The sequence below is a fragment of the Rhinoraja longicauda genome, chromosome 9 (genome assembly GCF_053455715.1).
Source record: "Rhinoraja longicauda isolate Sanriku21f chromosome 9, sRhiLon1.1, whole genome shotgun sequence".
Taxonomy (NCBI): Eukaryota; Metazoa; Chordata; class Chondrichthyes; order Rajiformes; family Arhynchobatidae; genus Rhinoraja; species Rhinoraja longicauda.
In genome coordinates this window covers 24,138,821-24,162,140 of record NC_135961.1, presented here as the reverse complement: position 1 = coordinate 24,162,140, position 23,320 = coordinate 24,138,821, and the positions used below count along the sequence as shown (strand labels likewise).

At 39.4% G+C, this 23,320-nt stretch overlaps 1 protein-coding gene across 5 annotated transcripts in view; it reads right to left on the bottom strand.

The window, feature by feature from the left end:
* eml4 (EMAP like 4) overlaps positions 1-23,320 on the bottom strand; it is a 161,442-nt gene that overhangs the window by 48,379 nt on the left and 89,743 nt on the right. For 4 of the 5 annotated variants that reach the window (XM_078404972.1, XM_078404973.1, XM_078404971.1 and 1 more), the window contains 8 exons: positions 20,310-20,335; positions 17,383-17,415; positions 8,611-8,734; positions 8,321-8,470; positions 7,441-7,510; positions 5,812-5,922; positions 2,419-2,514; positions 1,042-1,176 (listed from right to left, as the gene is read on the bottom strand). In XM_078404972.1, coding sequence (XP_078261098.1) covers positions 1,042-1,176; positions 2,419-2,514; positions 5,812-5,922; positions 7,441-7,510; positions 8,321-8,470; positions 8,611-8,734; positions 17,383-17,415; positions 20,310-20,335 — 745 coding nt within the window. The remainder of the gene's footprint in view (positions 1-1,041; positions 1,177-2,418; positions 2,515-5,811; positions 5,923-7,440; positions 7,511-8,320; positions 8,471-8,610; positions 8,735-17,382; positions 17,416-20,309; positions 20,336-23,320) is intronic. The other variant, XM_078404974.1, reaches the window with a different exon arrangement.

Here is a 23,320-nt window from a genome sequence, read left to right as displayed (position 1 = left end):
TAAAATGTATGACTAAGTTATGAAGAAAAAGTTGATATATTTGACTCAACTAAGCATACGGAAGTACTTGTTGAAGTAAATTTGCACATTAATTGATAATCAGCCCAAAAAGTTGGTAATTCGCTTTCCTGCTGTGTTCTATATTTTAACCCCGTCTTAATTAATTAATATGGTTATATAATCTTGCACTTAAATTTAATATTTACTCATTACAGTTTCACCACTGATTTTCTGGCACTCGTGGTTCCAGAGCTTTGCTGGTTTACCCAGCTGGCAAGGAAGTCGGCTATGGGGATAGATGTGCTGGCTCCAGCTGGGCTGGAGTTCCAGAGCCCCGGCCGCAGGTTGCAAATTCAACCCACCGATCGGCCGTGGAAGTCCCGATGAGGTGGAGATTGGCTGCCTTGCCCACCCTATGTGCTACATTTTCGGGGAGACTTCCAGGGCAGGGGATTTCTCGCGGAACCCCTAGCGACCGAATTGACAAATTGGCCATGGATGTCCCGATGAGGTTGAGATTGGCTGTCTTGCCCAGCCTAGGTGCCACATTTTTCGGGGAGACTACCAGGGGGAGGGGATTTCTCGCGGAACCCCTAGCGACCAAATTGACAAATTGCAATTACCGACTGCTATGCGGAAAAATGTGAGGCGAAATTGGAATGGCGGAAATGAAATAAGAAGGCGGAAACTTTCAGCCAAATTCGGAAGGGTTGGGAGGGGTGTTCTAGGCATCCCTGAAGAAAAGCAGTGAAGGTGGATGTGAGATGATATTGAGCTCAAATTCATGCATCAGATGCACCTAAAAACCTTTCATAAGCAACCAAATGAACCATCACCTCACAGACTCACCCACCCACCATCCCATCAGAACCTCCTGCCCAAACTTGGAAGAGGCAATGTTTCCCACGTTATTAGATACTTGATGAGGGTATATTCTGTGACTGTAGTTCATTTTCCCTTCCAATGTTCTCTTGTTTCTAAACTTGGAGAGGGAATAAGGCACCTAGTCTTCGTGCTCCGTTCAGACATCTGAAAACTTACCCCAAAAATCCCCTGCTTTCTTACAAGAGAATTTCCATTCCACGTCCAGAAAAAGACATGCGATTTGCCACATGTCACTATTGTGTTGGGGTCTGTTGGATGAAAATCAGCAGAAAGCACTGACTCATTGGTGCTCTGTCCAAAACAAAACAAAACAAAAGTTTTTCATTAATTCTATGGATTATCAAATACAAATAAAGCATACCTTTCCTCATAGTTGCCAAGCAGAATGGTTATCTTTGGGATGGCACATGTTTGTGCTGCCTTACAACTTATAATTTTCAAACTAAACTTTGACGAATATTTTAATTTTTCAGGGTAAAGAAATCAGCATGATTTTGGAAAGGACCCAGCTTTGGAGAATTGATAATTGAGTAATATCTTTAAAAGTGGCATCAACCATTAAGGTAATAATGCAAACTTTTAAAAAAACTGCAGATGCTGGAAATAATGGCACAAAATTGTGAGAAACACTGTAGATCAGGTAGCATCTCAGCTCAGAAATAGGTCCTTCAATCGTACTCATCCATGCTGACCAACATGCCTTTCTGAGTCAGGTCCGTTTGCATGTATTTGACCATACCTCTGAACCTTTTTTATCCATGAACCTGTCCAAATGCCTTTTGAATGCTGTAAATCTATCTGTTTCACTTCCACTGGCAGACTGTTCTGTACATCCACCAGTCTCTGTGTGAGAAGGCCCCCTTTAAATCGTTCCCATTTCACCTTAAACCTATGCCCTCTAGCTTTAGATCCACATCATAACCCTCAATCATGTCACCCTCAAACTCTTTCACTCCAGAGAACAGTGCCAAACTATCGAGTCTTTCTATAATTTAAGCCCTCCTGTCCAGGCAACATCCTTCTGCATCCTCTCTAGCTTAATCACATCCTTCCTATAGTATGGTGATCAGAACTGCACACAATATTCCAGGTGCGGTCTCACCAATGTCCTATATAGTTGTTTTATGGGTTACCATATCTTAAAAACCCAATTCAATGAAGGCAAGCGTGCCATACACTTTCTTTACCACCTTCCCTCTATTTGTCAGCATCTTTCACCCTCGGCCTCTGTTTTACAACACACCTCAGGGCCCTGTCATTTCTTGTGCAACTCCTGACCTGCTCTGATGATGGGCCCCAGGCTTGAAAAGTCCACAGCGGCTGCCTGACTTTCTGTTGAGGTTTACTGAATTTTATGTTTTTAGTTTAGCTTCAAATGCCGCTCTGACAATGCTGTACTGTAGCACTGATCCCCACAACTAACATAGATATCAAACTGATACTACCTGAAGAGTAACAACTCTTGACAAATTTGTGAATTTTAATATGGAAACAGAAATACATTGCTCATCTTTGTGCAGCTAAAAAACTTACCTTTATTTCAGCAATTTTGGATTTTTTCTGCCATTCCCATACAGTGAGCATGTGCTCATTGGAATCATCCACTACACACAAATAAGTTCCTGAATCCTAAAGTAGTGAACAAAAAGGAATATCAATTCCACCCTTCAAAACCATGTTAAATAAAGTTTTAAAGTATATTTAGAGCAGAATATTTTAAATTACTCAACGCACAATATTAATGCTATGCTGTGATGAATGTTATCTTTGTCACATATTTATTCGGAGAAAAAAGATAATCGTACTGTACAGAAATGGGTCATTTTCAGCCACCTCATGCATGCCCAATGTGATTTTAACTTTCTCCCTTCTAACCTTAAAACCTGTGTTCTCAAGTTCCAGACACCTTTGTTATTCTAAAAAGACTGACTGTCTATCCCATCAATACGCCTCATAATTTTATAAACCTCTTGTAAGGTCATCCCCCCAGCCTCCTACATTCCTGTGAGAATAAACCCAGTTTATCTATTTTCTGCTGATAACTGTAGTCTTATATTCTACGCAACATCCTGGTGCATTACCTCTGCATGCTATTTATTGCTATCACATCCTTTCTCGAGTGTGAAGACCAAAACTGTACCATATACTTCAAATATGTTCTAACCAGCTGCAACATGGTACCCCAGCTCTCACATTCAATGCCCCAGCATGTGAAGGCAAGCATTCCAAATGCCTTTTTTTCTACTCCATCTATTTGTGTCACCATATTCAGTGAGCTATGTACGCACCCTAAAGTCCTGCTATTCATTAACGATTCTAAGGTTCTTGCCATTTACTCTTCATGTCCTCCCAGAATTTGAGTTCCCAAAGAGCATTACGTCACACTTGTCTGGATTAAATTCCAGCTACTACTGCTCCACCCATTTTTCCAGATGATCATATCATATCATCATATATATACAGCCGGAAACAGGCCTTTTCGGCCCACCAAGTCCGTGCCGCCCAGTGAACCCCGCACATTAACACTATCCTACACCCACTAGGGACAATTTTTACATTTACCCAGCCAATTAACCTACATACCTGTACGTCTTTGGAGTGTGGGAGGAAACCGAAGGTCTCGGAGAAAACCCACGCAGGTCACGGGGAGAACATACAAACTCCTTACAGTGCAGCACCCGTAGTCAGGATCGAACCTGAGTCGACGGCGCTGCATTCGCTGTAAAGCAGCAACTCTACCGCTGCGCTACCGTGCCGCCTATCTATGCTCCACTATATCCCTGGACAATCGTTTACAAACTTACTAATCAGAACATCTGCATTCTCATTCAAGTTGTACATATATTGTTTACATATAGCTTATGCGTCACAAACCCTCTGTCTTTGACCCAATTTTCTGCATGCTAATATGTGCTTTGATGTCACATTTTGACTGGTAGACTTGCAATATTTTACTATGTTAAAGTGAGCAATGAAAGTTGTGTGGAATGGTGTGTGAAAATTCAAGACACAACAGTTTAATCTGTCTTGATCTCAAATGTCTTCATGGAGTTCTGTCAATAATATCCACTGTGCCTATATAAATTGTGCAATTCTGCATCCTTCAACTCTTTGAAGCCATTTTCAAATTACTTTATAATATAGTGTAGCTCATTCGAAATGATAAAAACTTCTGGATCACCTGCGACATACATGATAATCAGCATTGATGCTATCCATGTCTGTAGGTGAAAGACCTTGACAATAGATTCACAGTGTCAATTCCAAAATATTCTGATTTAGATTAACCCTTTTTTCAAATTAAATTCGTCCGATGGTTGACAATAGATGCATAATTATCAGCTGGGTGTGGGGAGGAGGGTCACTGCATCACCATCAGACGTTTGGCTGTTTCTGCTGTCTCTGTTTCCTTCAATAACCTAAGATTTTATTTAGAGATCTCCATTCCTAAAGTCAGAAGCTGCCATGGCAGCATAGATCCAGAATCAAAAGCCCAGATCATCCTGCTCTGTGGGCTCAACATCCATTGAACCCATGGGGCTTTATTTTGTGCTCGCTCGCGTAACTACATAAAGTGATCCCAAGCAGGGAAAGGAATTAGAGCAACAAAGTTTCTGTTTACGAACATACTGAAGCATTTTCAAATCTGGCTCCACAGCATAAACAAATAAGTATTAGTGATGCAGAAAAAGCTGGATCAGTTTTTAAACTTTTTGCAGATCTCCGTCTGCATTTTCTGGAAATGCAGAGCAATCTTTATGAAAAAAAAAATCACTGGCAAAACTCACGGTTTCAAATTTTCCACAACCTAATTCAAAGCCAAAGTAACCAAAATTTCAAATCATGGGAAGCAAAAATGTGCATTCATCATGAGATACAAGTCATCATATCCGTCAGGATAGTTTGTCTGTTTGTTTTTATGTTATGACTGTTTTTGTAAAGCGCTTTGAGCACCTGGTAAAGCGCTATATAAAATAAATGCTTATTATTATTATTATTATAAAGTAACAACTTCTGTAACGTCAGCCAAGAAAAGTCACAATGCTTGAAATGGCGTTCTGAAATAAAACTTGAAATCACCATCAAATGGTGGTAGTTCAAAAGATATTCACTCAGCTAACTCCAGTTATACAGTCATGAGCAGCTAAAGAAATTTCGATTGATTCAATGTTTTTAATCTTGGAGGATTCAAACATTTTTTATCCCAGGTTAAGTGGCAAGATATTTCTACCAGCATAAGATTCTCAAGTGAGACGATATCATGACAAGATTAAGCATATTAAGGGAAAAAATGAGCAACATGGTTAATTCTCACAGAGGTGATGAATCTCTGGAATTCTCTATTCCAGAGGGGTTTAGAGGCTAGATTAGTAGGGTTATTTAACGAGGAAGCAGGTCATTTTTAGAATGTTTAGGGAATTGAGAGCTGTGGAGAACCGGCATAGAAGAGGAGATGCGGCCTGGACAGATAATGCATTTAAACTTTCAAGATGCAGCCCGTAAACAAGCCCTTCGGCCCACCGAGTCGACACCGACCATCGATTCACAATTTTACCGAGGCCAATTAACCTACAAACATGTACATCTTTGGAGTGTGGGAGGAAACCGAGGCACCCGGAGAAAACTCACGAGTTCACAGAGAGAACGTACAAACTCTGGACAGACACCACCTATAGTTAGGATCAAACCCGGGTCTCTGGTGCTGTCAGACAGCAACTCTACTGCTGCACTGCTGTGCCGGCATGATCATATTTAATGGCAAGTAGGCTTAAGAGGCCAAGTGACCTATTCCTGCTCCTATTTTCTTATGTTCTTACATTCTAATCAGCAAATATTCAAAGCAAAAGCAATTCAAATTCAGAGCAATTGACAATAGTAACCTACTGTCGGAAATTATTAAAAGAATAACTTTGCTTTCATACTTACAGCTTTTGAGAAGGCCAATGAACCAACTCCTCGTTCAAAAGTTCCAAGACCAATTATCTGTAGTGTTGCAAGGCTAACTGAGTCCCATACTCGTACATGAGGCTGCAAGGGCTGAATTTAAATAATTATGCTTGTGTTTTGAAAGGAAGAAAATTACATGAACAATTGTTTTCATAATATATATTTTTGAAAACACTCCAAACCCACCATACTTTTAAGTTGTGTGAACCCTAGAAACAATCTCTTAAAAAATATTATGTTGCTCTTCTAATAGCTCAGCAAGTCCATCCAGTGAGTAGGTGAATCATATACAAACTCAATCCATGACTGTGAGTTAGGTGATCTTGGACTTGATTGCTCAGGGGCAATAGAACTAACTTCAGAGATCTAATTTTAATACTAAATTATGACTTATGCAATCTTGACTGTTGTGTGGAGAAGTAACAGAATGGATGCAACAAAGGGTGGCACGTTAGCATAATGGAGCTTTTACTGCTCAGCTGTGTGGTTTGTTCCCTGTGTAATCGCTAGGGTTTCCTCCAGGCCCTCTGGTTTCTACCAACACCCCTGACTGGTAGGCCTTTTGGCCATTATAATGTGTCCTTATGTTTATCTGAGTGGCAACATTTAGTTGGGAAGTGGAGGGAATAGATGTTTAGAACACGAGGAGAATAAAATGGGCTGCTGTAGGTCTAGTGTAATTGAATCTTTGATGGTCATCTTAGGCTCAAAGGACTGGAGTGTCTACTTCCGTGCTGTAGCTTTCTAATGTTTCGAAAACAAAAATTAATCGGCCTGGTGAAAAAAATGGGAACGTTTAGAGATGCTATTAGAAAATGAGAGTTACAGTTATTTTTCAGAGAAATGTAAACACAATGAGGGTACATTTAAGAGCCAAATTAATAAGACATGGCAGATCCTGTCTTGCCAATTTTCATGCTGCAAATGCTATAAATTCCGTTAAAGGTAAATTAAGAAACAAGGCCAATAGACTGCCAGGCTTCATAAATAACAGTTCTAGTATAAGTGGAACTGTGATCAGAGTAGAGGCATGACACGTTGAGTAGATGGAAAGTTTGAATTTCCATAATATTTAATCCTATAATCCTAAAATACCTTTAATCCCAAGAACAGCTTGATAAACAATCACAATTTAGACTGGCGCCTTCTGTCTGCATCAAAACTGATTAGTTCATCAGTTATCACTGGTGGGAGAGTTTAGGACCAGAGAAGAAGAAAGGACCGAAAAATTGGAACTAAATAATGAGGAGGTGAGAAGATTGAGGATTGATTTTATCAAAACTTAAAATGTTATGCGAGGACCTGATAGGGTAAATGCTGTGAGAAGATTTCTCCCAGTTCTTTGGACTGCAGCAGAAAAAAACATAGAAAGTGTAGATGTAGGTACACTACATGTAAATGCATTTACATTACATTTGCCATGACCTGACTAAATGGCCAACAGGATTAATAGCCGTTATGGCCTACCATTTCTTAATGGTATATATTTCTTAAATTCAAATGTTAAGTTGTTTTGATCATCTGCATTATACTTCAAAATCCTTACAGTACTCAAGGCTTTACTGTATTCCATTCTATACAATAGTTCTGAAGTATTCTAGAACTTACTCTTCCATCCTTGTCTACACCAGCTATCTGTCCTGTTGCAATCTTGATTTTGTCTGGATGAACTGCAAGACTGCAACAAAATGACCAAAACAGTATTAAAATATTTTAATGCATTTTAAATACAGATCATATTTTGGGATATATAATTAGGCAATACCTCCAATTAAACCAAAACCATAATGCTCTCTCCACAGACACTTTCTAAATGACATCCAATAGATTTGAAATGCACTATTTCAGAGATTGCTTATTTCAGAGATTAATTTTAATAAATGCTTATTTCAGAGATCAATTTTAATCTTAGATATCAAAATAAAATCAACCAAGCTTTTGAATAATTTTATGTAAATTCTGTCAAACTTCAATCATAAACACAGATGTTTAACAATTTACTCTCATCCAATGGGCATTTAACCGCTGGTTAAAAAAAAAGCAAATTTTCAAAAATACTGAATACAGCAGATCACAACACCCTGTTCTAATGAAAGGACCTAGACCTGAAACACCAACAAATTCACACTATTTCTACATTATCCCACTTTCAAATCCACTCTCTACACACTAGGGGCAATATACGGAGGTCAATTAATCTACAAACATGCATGTCACTGCGACATGGGAGGAAATTGGAGCAGCCGTAGGAAACCCACGCAGACATAGTAAGAACGTGTAAATTTTACTCAGGCAGCACCCGACGTCTGGATCTAACCCTGCACTCTGGCACTGTGAGGCAGCAGCTTTATCACTCTGCCACCCTTCTCTCATTGCTGCTCTCTCATAACAGATGCTGGCTGAACCACTGAGTATTTCCCAGTATTTTCAGATCCAATTTCCATCATCTGCAGTATTTCGATTTTGGTTGAGAGATAAACCAACTTACCATTTCACACAATCTGTATGACCCAGATAATGCCTTTGAGACCTTTCTTCAATGTTGTACATCACCACGATAGATGCAATAAAGTAGACTACTTCTCCAGTTGGGAGGAGGTAGATATTAGAACGACAGTCCCTTCCTCGATAGCCATATCTATTTTCAGTCAGTTAAGGCCATCTTAAACAAAAATATAGCCTTTGCACACAATAATAAGACTATTTGGGTACCCCAAATATATGCACTACATTCATGCAATATCTTAATCATTATACAAGCCCACAGGACAAGGATACACCCACTCCAGCTTCAGCTTCTCAGACGGCAGTTCTGATTTGATCTCATCGTAATTCGTTACATCAGAAGGAATGTACATTGTGATTGGACGCCCACGCATGAACATCTTGATCATGTCTCCCTCTGCTCAAAATATCATAAAAACCCTGTTAGCTTTCAAACTGTTTGATCACTTTTAAATTGGAGAAGAAAAAATGTTTCATGCTGTCAGCAATGCACAGGGTATAGCTGCTCATTAAGTCAAATAGCATTTCAGATTTTTTTTCTTTTAGCAAAGCTATCTTGGATCATAATAATAATAATAATAATGCATTACATTTATATAGCGCTTTTCTAAACACTCAAAGACGCTTTACAAGGTTTACTAAAACATAAAAGAAAATAAATAGATAAATAAGTAAACGAAGGGAAAAGGAAAAAGAAAGTGAGGTGACGGTCAATGATTGAAGGCAATGCTGAACAGGTGAGACTCCAGTGATGCTTCGAATGTGGTGAGTGAGGAGGAGTCTCTGACGGTTTGGGGTAGTGAGTTCCAGAGTGATGACATTTGAAACAGTTTAACAATGATAAAGTGGCCATTTATAATATGTTAAAAAAATGGAGAACTATACTCAGAGAAGGCACAAAAAAACTGATTATCTTCTGTTGACTAATTTCCATAATGCTGAAATCCCTTGTCGTTATTTCAGGAAAACTAGCTTTAGGTTGCAGTGGCACGCACAAGAGATTGGATAACAACCCTTTTGAATTGGTGCCAAGAGAACATGAAGTGAATGAGTTAAAAGTACATAGGCAAAATCACATGCAGAACTTTTTTTGCTAGTACTTAAGAATGGACAATGTGTATAAGTTTTCATACGTGTCAAAATCATGCTTATTATTCATTAAATTAACATGTGGAGAATGGGTCAATATACAAAAATGCTATTTGAGAAAAGGGGGCACCTGTTTAGGGATTGCAAAATGGGACTTTATAATTATACATTATTACAGTGGTTAGTGCAATTTGATTTAAAGGCATAAACCTCAGAACTTGGTTTAGATTGACTAAAGGCATGGAGCAAGAAACCACAGCTGGCAGAATACTGAGCACTGAAAGGTTTGTAATGTAAGAAAATAACTGCAGATGCTGGTACAAATCGAAGGTATTTATTCACAAAATGCTGGAGTAACTCAGCAGGTCAGGCAGCATCGCAGGAGAGAAGGAATGGGCGACGTTTTGGGTCGAGACCATTCTTCAGACCGATGTCAGGGGGCGGGACAAAGGAAGGATATAGGTGGAGACAGGAAGACAGTGGGAGATCTGGGAAGGGGGAGGGGAAGAGAGGGACAGAGGAACTATCTAAAGTTGGAGAAGTCAACGTTCATACCACAGGGCTGCAAGCTGCCCAGGCGAAATATGAGGTGCTGTTCCTCCAATTTCCGGTGGGCCTCATTATGGCACTGGAGGAGGCCCATGACAGAAAGGTCAGACTGGGAATAGGAGGGGGAGTTGAAGTGCTCAGCCACCGGGAGATCAGATTGGTTAGTGCGGACTGAGCGCAGGTGTTGAGCGAAGCGGTCGCCGAGCCTGCGTTTGGCTTCGCCGATGTAAATAAGTTGACATCTGGAGCAGCGGATGCAATAGATGAGGTTGGAGGAGGTGCAGGTGAACCTCTGTCTCACCTGGAAAGACAGTTTGGGTCCTTGGATGGAGTTGAGGGGGGAGGTAAAGGGACAGGTGTTGAATCTCCTGCGGTTGCAGGGGATGGGGTGGTTTGGGTAGGAAGGGACGAGAGGTCCAGGGAGTTACGGAGGGAATGGTCTCTGCGGAACGCAGAAAGGGGAGGGGATCGGAAGATATGGCCAGTGGTGGGGTCCTGTTGTAGGTGACGGAAATGTTGGCGGATGATTTGTTGGATACGCTGGCTGGAAGGTAAGAACGAGGGGGATTCTGTCCTTGTTACGAATGGGGGGAGGGGGAGCAAGAGCAGAGCTGCGGGATGTAGAAGAGACCCCAGTGAGAGCCTCATCTATAATGGAAGAGGGGAAGCCCCGTTTCCTGAAGAATGAGGACATCTCTGATGCCCTAGTGTGAAATACCTCATCCCCTATGAACGTTGACTTCTCCAACTTTAGATAGTTCCTCTGTCCCTCTCTTCCCCTCCCCCTTCCCAGATCTCCCACTGTCTTCCTGTCTCCACCTATATCCTTCTTTTTTCCCGCCCACCTGACATCAGTCTTAAGAAGGGTCTGGACCCAAAACGTCGCCCATTCCTTCTCTCCTGAGATGCTGCCTGACCTGCTGAGTTACTCCAGCATTTTGTGAATAGATACCTTCGAAAGGTTTGTAATGTTCGTCTAGGCCAAAGAGGTCGGGAGTGTGGAAGATATGAGGCACATGAACGTATGTATAAGAATATTTAAATTAAGATATTGGCTGGCAAAGATACTGTACCAATGACCAGGTAACAGATTTACTGATCTGATCGAAAGAAATGGTGTCCATCCTGCAAATATTTGGATAGATGAAACTTTGTTTTATTTTGAATGGGATGGCAGATTAACTATGAGTGAGAGGGGAACTAGTGCAGTCCAGAGGGATAACAGTAAAGCACAGCTGCACATTGTCACATGAATGTATAAACCAATTACAACTTCTATTGATGCTGCCTGATCTGCTGAGAATTTTCAGCACTTTGTTTTTATTTATGATTTTAGTATAACTTCACTGAGGAACAACTTGAGTAAAGTAAGATAAAGGTAAGGAGCTAAAGATGGAACGTTTTGGGATTCCTGTCACTTGAGAGAGTAGTTACTCCAGAAGATTACTTAAAGAAAGGCAGGAATTAGGAATACAAGTAGAAGCATAAAATGGGAATTAAGTCTATTTATTTTCTCTTAAACTTAGATCAATAAATTGGCAGGTACAGACCATTTCAACCCCTCCCTGCTTATGCAAGGGGGCTGTACCGACCATTTTATTTCCCCTCCTGCACAGACATCAGGTCTGCATCATTAATCCCTGTAACAGAACTATATATCCGCAAATACAGATTATTTTCACAAAACTGAAGTCATCTCCAAAAACTTAAAAATAAAAATGACAATCTACTGTTTTGTACTAAAATAGGGGTTTCCATTTTTTCCCCCTCATTATCTATTTTAATTTGAATGAAACAAATCTGCCCTTTTAACATGTCATGACCCAAGAGGCTTCTATCTCACATTCCTCCAAGTATTCAAGCAGACTGCCTGATTATTTAGGGCACATTAGCCAAGCATCATGCAAATTAAAAAGGGAAATTAAGGAAACATTGCTGACATTAAGAAAATGCTTCTACTCTGTCCTACATCTATTTACTTTTTTCTTCCTATACAAAGATCAAGCAGCTACATTTGATAGCACACTTCTTAAAAGTAGCATCTATGAATAAGCCAGTAAGAACTGGAAGGATATGGCGTTTAGTAGGATGTATGGGATGTTTTTGGAAAACAAATGAAAAGGTACGTCACATCAAATTATAATTAGAAAATGAACTGAAATATTGTCAAAATGAATTTCATTCGATTAATACAAACTTTTAGAAGCATGACCTTGCTTAATTGTGGATGTCATGAAGATTAACAGCAATAATATAATAATTTTTGGGGCAATGCAATTTTATGAACAGAAAGATAACTTTTATTTCTGAACTAATTGGAATCATTGTAAAATCAGTCCTTGAGTCATATTTTAATCTGTAGTTTGAGGTGATGAAATAATTACATATTTTTATTACATAGAAATTGCATGTGAATAATTAAGTTCAATAAAAGCTTTTTTCTTTTACAGTGGGAATCTTGATGTAAATGCGTACTCCACAACATTTTTTATAGCATTTCATCATAATCCTGAAACTCATCTTAAATTATTATTTTCACTCTGTTCCTTCAAAGCTCACCAAATTACAAATTAGACTGGTTTACTGAAATTATGTTAAAAGTCAGGGCATCAACATTGTGCCATCTATCTTTAAATTTTTCATGAGTTACTACTTGCATAAAATCAGAAGATAAAATCTTGTTATTTTACAGGTAAAGTGTTTAATCTTTACTTTGGTTAGAAAAGAATTAGCTGATGCAACTGGAATATTATCAACAATACCATTATGTGACCAGGACGTGAATAATTAAAACGTCAGAATTTATTATGGCATTTTTTAGGCAAAGGTCAGAAACTTTTAAAAACTGATGCAAATAATTTAAAATGGTATTGATATGTCATCTTCCTGAAAACAGAATAAAAGCATGACTGTGTAGCACAGAAAACAAGTGTATTAGATACACTAAACAAAACCCCACTGACTGTGGACAATCTGACTCGGAAATTACTTGTGGAAGATATGTTACCCAGAATAACTTTATCTTAACATACCCAAAAAATCAGCAACATCTGGACAACATTCAAGCAAAACAATACATTTTTTAATCTTATAATATTAACACGAGAAGGTCAGAGGTGATTATCCTGAAGCAGTGAACACCTTCTTCAAATCATGAAGACGTTGCACCATATCAGCAGCATGATGAAAGGAGAACATAAATACGAAACCCGGCCATTTTATCAACTATTTGGACCGCAAAAAGGATAAGCATTAATAGTAGTTTAGTGCACTCCGAAGAGCTGCTCCTTTATGAACTGAACATTTCACTCCTTGAGTGTAATCATTAGAACTTGGACACCAATAACACTGCAGCAATTTTGCAGATTCATTTTATATGAACCAACATGATTTAAAAAAGCCAGAACAAAATAAAAGATCAGCTATGGGTCAAGTTCTTCCATTGCAATTCAAGCTGCTTATCTTTTATTGGATTCTATGTGGGTGTGTGCGCAGAAATATATGGTCCTGTGCAAATTTAGCCTTAGGAGGTTAACTTATTCACGATAAATCTGTTGGTCCACTTTCAGGGCAATTAACTGGTTCAAAATACATTAAAATACACTGCTGGAATTGGCTAAACAAAGCCAGACTGGTTGCAAGAGGAAACAGGAAAGAACTTATTGAAAAATGTCATCCTGCTGCAGGGATCTGGCAACACCTTATCATTGGAAATGATTTGCTTTACTTTTTGAAACTGACGTGTTCAGGAATGTTTGTATCTCAAATGTTCCAAATCTGTCCCAAGTTTTAGCACAATCTACAAAACAAAGGCAGGCAAGCTTTCTAAAAAGTGACAATTTTGTTATGGTCTGGATTTAGATCAAATGCTTAACACACAAGTCTTCAGAATTATCACAAATAATTCAGTGACTATTATTTGGGTTATATATTGTGAATAAACAATTTACATGAACATTTACAAATTAACTTATGCAAACTTAGTTACCACCATTTTAGATCTTGTAAAACAGTCAGCATTTGATTTACAAAATTGAGACCTTCCGAATGCCATTGTTTCCTTAGTACTCTTTTCAGGTTGCTTCTAACCATTCGCACAAATCAAGTCTCAACACAACCACAAAAAATCAATTATTTTTTTTCTTTGAAATCTGCCAGTTCTTTTGACATGGTGCATTTCTGAGTTGTATTGAGTCACACAGCATGGAAACAAACTAGAGAGCATAGACTTAAAGAGAGACGGGAAAGATTTAATAAGAACCTGGATGAATTTGTTCACACAGAGGGCCATGCATAAATGGAACAAGCTGCCAGACTAAGTGGTTAAGGCAGGTACAATAACGACATTTGGACAGGTACACAGGTAGAAAAGGTTTATAGGAATATATGCGTCAAACATGGAGAAATGGGATTAGCTTTGATGGCAGCCTGGTTGGCACTTTCTTATTTTTCCAAAAGGTACAGAGGTAACACGCAGCAGAGAGAGTGGTGGCTGGCCACATGATACATAATAGTAGCCCCAGCACAAATTTCCTGTGTTTACTTTGACCACATATACACAGTCTTTAAATCTTTCTCTTCTCACCTTAAACCTATGCCCTCTAGTTTTAGACTCCTCTACCCTGAGAAAAAAGACTGCGACCATCCACCTTATGCCCTTCATAATTTTATAAATCTCCATAAGGTCACCCCTCAGCCTCCTTCACTTCAGGGAAAACAGCATATCTAATCTGTCCTTATAACGCAAGCTTGCAGTCCGGGCAACACCCTTGTGAATCTTTACTGCACCCTGTTCAGCTTTGTCCTTATTTTGTGTGACTTCAATCATGACTCCTGAACTGGCCTCTGAAATGGTCTAGAAACACTTAGCCCAAAGACAAATAGTTATGGGGATTCAAGGCTGAACTTGCCAGCCACACTCATCCGTAACATGCAAATAAAATACAAATTACTGACTGGTATAAATTATTCCCAGCACTGAGAAAGTTGCCAGCAAAGTCAAAATACAAAGTTGCACCGAGTGCATGTGAAACAGCTGCTTTGAAATCACACAGTCAAAATGATTCATGGTCACCAAATGTACATTGCAGTACAAATAAGGCAGATTCAGAACAGAACAATGGCACCTACTTATGTCATCCAACTGCCATGATAAGAATTGATAGGATAAGAAAGCACACAAATCTGTGCGTGAATGAGGGGAAAGGTCAATGTATTATTTTTAGAATCGGTGCTTTGTTAAATGTGGCTTGCATCAGACCTAAGGGGAGGAGAGGGTGCTACATCAATGCAGGAGTCCACTCAGTCTAATATGTATCAAACGATCAAATGTTTCAAGTTGCAATGTCTTCTGGTACTCCCATGATCTCCTTCTGTCTGTGCAAGAAATATTTTCTCTTCTGTTTAAGATCTCTGTTTCTTCAGACCAGTTTCTCTGCATCCATTTGACTAATTTTAACTCCATTAAGGAAGGAACTGTGTAGGAACAAACTGGGATGACAGAGTACACTGTGCGTAAGATTTGCACAAGGGAGGGTGGGTTACGTGATGGACTGCGATGCATTCACAACTCTCTACAATTTTGTGCAGTTCTGGGTAGAGTACTTAGCCATGCCAAGCTGTGAGGCATCCTGATTGCATGCTCTATTGAGTGTCTGTAGAAATTGGTAAGAATCATTGGAAATGTACTGAATTTCCTTCGCCTTCTGATTTGGTGTGCTTTCTTGATCGTGGCTTCAATATGGTTGGACAAGGACAAATTGCTGGTGATAGTTACACCTAGGAACTTGACGTCCTTGATCATCACATCAATACCATTGATGCAGACAGGGCCACGTACTCCACCCCTTTTCTTGAAGTCGATGACTCGCTTCATCATCTTACTGACATTAAGGGAGATGTTGCTGTCTTGTCACCATGCTACTAAGCTGTCTGTCTCTTTTCTGCACTTTGTCTCATCGTTGTTCAATCCACAGGGTTGACCCTGAGCTTCCAGATGGCTGCCACTTTAATTCTCTATCCCACTCCCACTCTAACCTATTGATCTGTGGCCTTCAGCACTGTTACAATGAGGCCTAACACAAGTTGAGTACAGCACCTCTTCTCCAGCAAGTTACAGCCAACTATACAAGGTCCCACAGTTGACAGTGCACGTCAGAGCAAAAACCAAGCCATGAACACAAAGGAATTGTCCGTAGACCTTCGAGACAGGATTGTGTCGAGTCACAGATCTGCAGAAGGGTATAAAACAATTTATACAGCATTGCAGGTCCCGAAGAGCACAGTGGCCTCCGTTATTCTTAAATGGAAGAACTTTGGAACCACCAGGACTCTTCATAGAGCTAGCCGCCCAGCCAAACTGAACAATCGGAGGAGAAGGGCCTTGGTCAGGGAGGTGACCAAGAACCCGATGGTCACTCTGACAGAGCTCTAGAGTTAGCCTCTCGATAGGAAAACCCTGCATTCCAATGATTAGCCTGGTGAATCTCCTTTGGTTGGCCCCCAAAAAGAGCTTATTCCTTTTTAGGTAAGGGACCAAAAGCATGTGCAGTTAGTCATACACTGTTGTTCTGTGGAGGAGCATACAGAACTGTAGGAAAAAAGAATGGGACAAGAGGAGTTGCAGAATATCGTGAGCTGTGGGAAAAAAGCAAGAGAGTTTCTAGCGAAAGGAATGGCTGATAAAAGGATTTTACAGTCTGGGCAGGAGTGGTCGATGAACACAATCCAAGAATAAAAATATTATGGCTACATTCTACACATTAAGAAAGTTATTTGAAGCATCTTCAATTCACATCACAGTTCAACCGATGGCTAGAAGATAATTATGATCTAGTAAACAGATTTACAGCATTTTCAAGAACTACATATCAAACAGCACCAGCAGTACTAACCTACTCAAGATAAAATGTAGTTAAATCATTCTAAATACGTGTTTGTATGTGTGTCAAGAATACCCATCAATAATGTTACATATACTATTTTTTCAAGAAGGCTCAGATCAAAAACTACTCTGCCAAATACAAAATAAGATGAGAGTACATTTTTGTATAGACATAGAGCATCCCTGTAAGAAGGGCAGGGTTTGTCATACACCATTATTCTATTCATTCATTGCCTATCTTATTTCTGCTGTATGACAGGCTTAGGTTGGTTATTGGAACATATATTCCTGATGTTTTATTGCATAACCTTTAGTTCTGTTACATTGTATGTGGCCACTTGGGCAATAGTCGGTCCAAATTTTAAAAAAAGTCCATCAATGTGCATTGGACATCCCACTCTTCAGTAAAATGTTTAATTCCTAAGCAATGACTTGTGCGATTCCAACTTGTCAGAACACACAAACAGACAGCAGAAGCCAAAGTCAGAAAATAGCTGATTGGATGCTGTTTGGCCAGTACTTACCTTGGCTGTACGCTCCACGGCGTGAACTTTGGGCTGACCATAAGACAGAGATAAAACAACTTAAAATAAATCATAACATAAGCAAAAATCACGACCGGCCACACTACTTGAAAAATGTAAAACTCAAATTAATTAAAAATAATTAACTTAAGAAAAATGAATGAAAAACATTAAACAATTAATAAATGGTCATAACTTAATATTAACCAAAGATAAGAAAAGACTTTCATATTAATCTCATCTTCTAGTTATCTCCCCACAGATCGAGCTGCATTTTTAAATATCTAATATCAAGCCTGATTAGCAAATCTTTCCAGAATTTATCAAAATATGTTCTAGTTGAACTTCTGAACTAAAATTTCAATGAATTTATGCACCATATCTTACTGAAATATCATATCCCAGATTTATTTACCATACCTAAATTATCTGAAACTTTGTACATCTTGATCAGGCCCATCTTTCCCTTGTTAATTATAGATGATGAATCAGATATTTTTTCTAATAATGTAGCATACCTAAATAATCTGAAACTTTGTATATCTTGATAAGGCCCATCTTCCCCATATTAATTATAGATGATAAATTTGACATGTTTCTAATAATGTAGCAAACTGACATAAAAAATATATATTCTTATTATTTCAAGAGGTTTCTCCATGAACAACTTGTTGTTTGGTAACGAGTACAAATTTATAATTAGAATCAGATCGTAGATAGCAAAGCTTCAGCTAGGCTTCAGCATATTCTATTTTACCTCAGATAAAAATTACAATTTACAAGTTACAATTATTGTGATGAAGGGATCAAAAGTACCATTAGCAAATTTGCAGATGATACAAAGCTGGGTGGTAGTGTGAACTGTGAGGAAGATGCTATGAGGTTGCAGGGTGACTTGGACAGGTTGTGTGAGTGGGCGGATGCATGGCAGATGCAGTTTAATGTGGATAAGTGTGAGGTTATCCACTTTGGTGGTAAAAATAGGAAGGCAGAGTATTATCTGAATGGTGTCAAGTTAGGAACAGGGGACGTACAACGAGATCTGGGTGTCCTAGTGCATCAGTCACTGAAAAGAAGCATGCAGGTACAGCAGGCAGTGAAGAAAGCCAATGGAATGTTGGCCTTCATAACAAGAGGAGTTGAGTATAGGAGCAAAGAGGTCCTTCTGCAATTGTACAGGGCCCTGATGAGACCGCACCTGGAGTACTGTGTGCAGTTTTGGTCTCCAAATTTGAGGAAGGATATTCTTGCTATTGAAGGCGTGCAGCGTAGGTTTACTAGGTTAATTCCCGGAATGGCGGGACTATCATATGTTAAAAGACTGGAGCGACTAGGCTTGTATACACTGGAATTTAGAAGGATGAGAGGAGATCTTATCGAAACATACAAGATTATTAAGGGGTTGGACACTTTAGAGGCAGGAAACATGTTCCCAATGTTGGGGGAGTCCAGAACAAGGAGCCACAGTTTAAGAATAAGGGGTAGGCCATTTAGAACTGAGATGAGGAAAAACTTTTTCAGTCAGAGAGTTGTGAATCTGTGGAATTCTCTGCCTCAGAAGGTAGTGGAGGCCAATTCTCTGAATGCATTCAAGAGAGAGCTGGATAGAGCTCTTAAGGATAGCGGAGTCAGGGGGTATGGGGAGAAGGCAGGAACAGGGGACTGATTGAGAATGATTAGCCATGATCACATTGAATGGCGGTGCTGGGTCGAAGTGCCGAATGGCCTCCTCCTGCACCTATTGTCTATTGTCTATTGTAACTTTTAAAATATTTCAACACAATGTCCAGACTTGCACGGTGAAAATCTTGCTCTCCCTATCGGTATTCAAATTCCCAACTTTACTTGTTATAAAAGTTACGAGATACATTTTTCCTGGGATTTACCAGAGGTATCTAGAATTTACCATTTACCTAAATGCATTAACGATCTAAGATTTTCTGTAAGCCTGCCACTATGTTCTCTCACTCAATTCTAAGTTGTCAAATATTCATAGAAATCCCACAACCAAGAGTCAAGCATTGATCTGCAATAAATTATTTTCAGTTACTCCCCAGCCTGACGTTACACATTTCACAATTATTCATTTTCTATTTTATCCTATTTTCTTTTCCAGTAGCCAATTGTTCAAATTTAAGCAACACTCTTAACTTGGTACTTTCACGGAGTTTAAGTGTCACAAAATCATTTATTTTACACAATTTACTATTTTTAATCAACAGCCACAAAATATATTTTTCAGGCTGGATCCTCTGCTCCAAACACTAGCTTTATTATAAATTAAAACATTGATATGCGATTACAAGGGCACTTTTTCCTTGCTATTGTTACAATGTCACAATGGCCACAAGGTTTAGTTAATTTTGATACTCTTTAATTGTCTGCATTTAGACCTAAGCAAAATCACCATGCCCATTGATATTTCTCAGCTTGCTACCAAAAATGTTATATTGATCAGCCAAAGCAGATCAATTTTAAGCTTTTCCCAATTTATGAAGTATTTTTGTGATATAGGCTTTAATTTTTAAAAATCCTGTAGGATATTCAAATATTTCAAAATAAGCAATGTCAATTGAAGAATGGTAATTTAAATGGGTAATGCAGGATAAAATATATGTAAAGTTAATTTAGAAATTTATCAAAGCAAGATCATTTGCAAAACATTGACATTTGCATATTTGATAGATGAATTCAAGACCTGTGCTAAACATAAAATATCTTTTCAACAGCACTTTTTTGTTTGCAGTTGGAGTATTTTAATCTTCCCTATGAATTTAAGCCACAGACGTATATTTAAGTGGAAAAATGCATTAATACATACTTTAAAACTAATCAACAGCTTGAGCAAAAGAAAATCAGGAAAACGGTCTGCACAAAACACTCAGGAAAGATGCAAATATTATCCAAGTTCAAAGGATTTATTTTACCTTGACTGATAGCTGGTTCCTTAGATCTGTCAAAAAAGACAAATTGTCAGGTAAGAATTTAAATTACATGTTCATTTTTTATTAACTATATATATATATATATATATATATATATATATATATATATACACACATGATTATTCTTTCACAATGAGAATGAGTGCAAATTATTAGGAAAGATTTTAAAAATAGAGTCAGAAGAAATAAATTAACAGACACTATGATCAGCATCACTTCAAAGCAAAGTTATAAATGTCTGAAATAGACTTTGGTATAAAGAAACAAAAACTCTGCAATGGTTTAAGAGGTTGTTAAATGTTATGAGAGAGTATGGAAACAAAGATAAGTTAAACGGGTTGTCCCCATTCACTCTTGCAGGTTGAATTCCACTCTTATTGTTAGAGACCTGCAGAATTACAAAATAATCTTAGAGTTTGAGCTGAAATAATCTAACCTAAACTAAAAATGAAATGCAGAAGTGTCAGTGATCCTCTAATTGTACAATGAGGAAATTGTTTTTTTTAAATGTATGTTTATTTATACATTCATTTCTGAACAAGCATTTCACTGAATAAACAATTCCATTGAATTGTTAGTTCCAAAGTTTATGTATAGATCTCTACATAAATGAGGAGAAATAGATTATTCTTTTGTTAAAAATAAATAACTGCATTTGTTGGAAATCTAAAACAAAAGCAGAAAATGCTAGAACTCAGCAGGCCAGGCCGCATCTGTGGGAAAAGAAAGAGCCTCAACATTTCTGGTTGGAAACCCTTCATTACAATTGAAAAGAACACAAAAGAAAAGTGAAGATACAGGTATAGTAGGGGACGGGAAAGTCTCTGATAAAAACAGGATAACCATGGGATTAGACTGCAAACAAGATTATCAGGGACAAATAAACTAGAATAAAGATGTAGGAGTTGTAAAATGCACTGCAAGAGGATCTTCCGTTACCAGAGAGGAAAAGGTCAGTCAATAACACATTGCATGACTGATACAGAAAGATAAATCAAGTTATTTGAAGTTGTAGAATTTAATACTGAGTCTAGAAGCCTGGAAAGAGTGCAGAGATTTATAAGGACGTTGCCAGGACTTGGGCCTGAGCTATACGAAGAGATTGGGCAGGCTAGTTCTTTATTTCTTGGAGCACAGAAAGCTGAGGGATGATCTGATGGAGGTATAGAAAATACATGAGAGAGTGTGAATGCACCGAGTCTGCTACGCAGGATAGGGGAATCAAAAACCAAAGGACAGAGGTTTTAGATGAGAGGGGTAAGATTTAATAGGAACTTTTTCACTCAGAGTGTAGTGGGCATATGGAGTGAGCTGCTAGAGAAAGTTCTCTATAAATGCTCCAGAGATGCTGCCTGACCCACTGCTATCCCAGCACTTTGTATCCTTCTGCGTATTAACCAGTGGCTGTAGATCTTTGTTTTTACATTTTGACTGCTAGAGGAGGTTGTTGAGGAAGGTACTATAACAGCATTTCAAATATACTTGGATGGGTACATGGATAGGAAAGGTTTAGAGGGGATATATTGGCAAAACACAGGTAAATGGGACGATCTGTATTCTCACTCACTAACTGCTTCACACTCAGTTTGGTTCAGACACAGCATAGAACTAGGCCCTTCAACCCACACCGACCATTGATCACTCTTTCACACTAGTTGTATGTTATCCCACTTTCTCATCCACTCCCTACAGAAACAAATTAACCTACAAACCCACAAGTCTTTGGGGTGGTGGAAGAAACCGGAGCACCCGGAAGAAATCCATGCAGTCACAGGGAGAATGTGCAAACTCCTCACAGACAGCACTCGAGGTCAGGATCAACCCCGGGTCACTGGCACTGTGAGCCAGCAGTTCCACCAGCTGCACCACTGTGCCATCACTCTGTCACTCAATTACAAAATAATCTGGTTTACAATTTATCATCCATTTTACCTTATCAGAGACACCCCCCTCTTCTACCTTGACTGCATCTTTGCAAGCTTTTTTTGTCTCCCTTTCATCTTTGGCAAAGAGTCTTCAACCTGAAAACTTGACTCTATTTCACCACCCACATCAATGTGGCCTGACCTGCTGAGTATTTCCAGCATTTCCCGTTTTTGTTGTGACAGTTCTTATGATCTCGTCAAACTGAAATTAACATAATGACAATAATTTTAATACAGTTTCTCTTTCCTTTGATATCAGTGCTGATATACAAATCATCTATCTATATATATTACCAAAACTCACGGATTGTTTATGTTTATGTGTGTACCATGCCCTCTACACAGCCAAAACAGCACACGACTGTGCAATAATTTTAGGCCCACCCTACTCACCATTCCCCCGTGGTCTGAATAAACCCACTTTTGTTACTTTTGAAAAAATATTAACCTAATAAACTTTAATAAATGCGCTCCCCCCCCACCCCCCCCCCCCCCCCCCCCCCCGGAGAAGGGAGGGAGAGAAGGGAGGGAGAGAAGGGAGGGGGGAGAAGGGAAGGGGAGAAGGGAGGGGGAGAAGGGAGGGGGAGAAGGGAGGGGGAGAAGGGAGGGGGAGAAGGGAGGGGGGAGAAGGGAGAGGGAGAAGGGAGGGGGAGGAGGGAGGGGGAGAAGGGAGGGGGGAGAAGGGAGGGGGAGAAGGGAGGGGGAGAAGGGAGGGGGGAGAAGGGAGGGGGGAGAAGGGAGGGGGAGAAGGGAGGGGGAGAAGGGAGGGGGAGAAGGGAGGGGGAGAAGGGAGGGGGAGAAGGGAGGGAGAAGGGGGAGAAGGGAGGGGGAGAAGGAAGGTGGGAGAAGGGAGGGGGGAGAAGGGAGGGGAGGAGAAGGGAGGGGGAGAAGGGAGGGGTGGAGGGAGGGGTGAAGGGGAGGGGGGGGAGGGAAGGAGGGGGTGCTGCACCAATGCAGGAGAGGTTTGGACCCAACGGGTCCACTCGGTCTAGTTATATATAAAACATAATTCCAATTAACAATCCACAGAATTGCCTCAATTTCAGAACCACTCCCAAAATAAGAAAT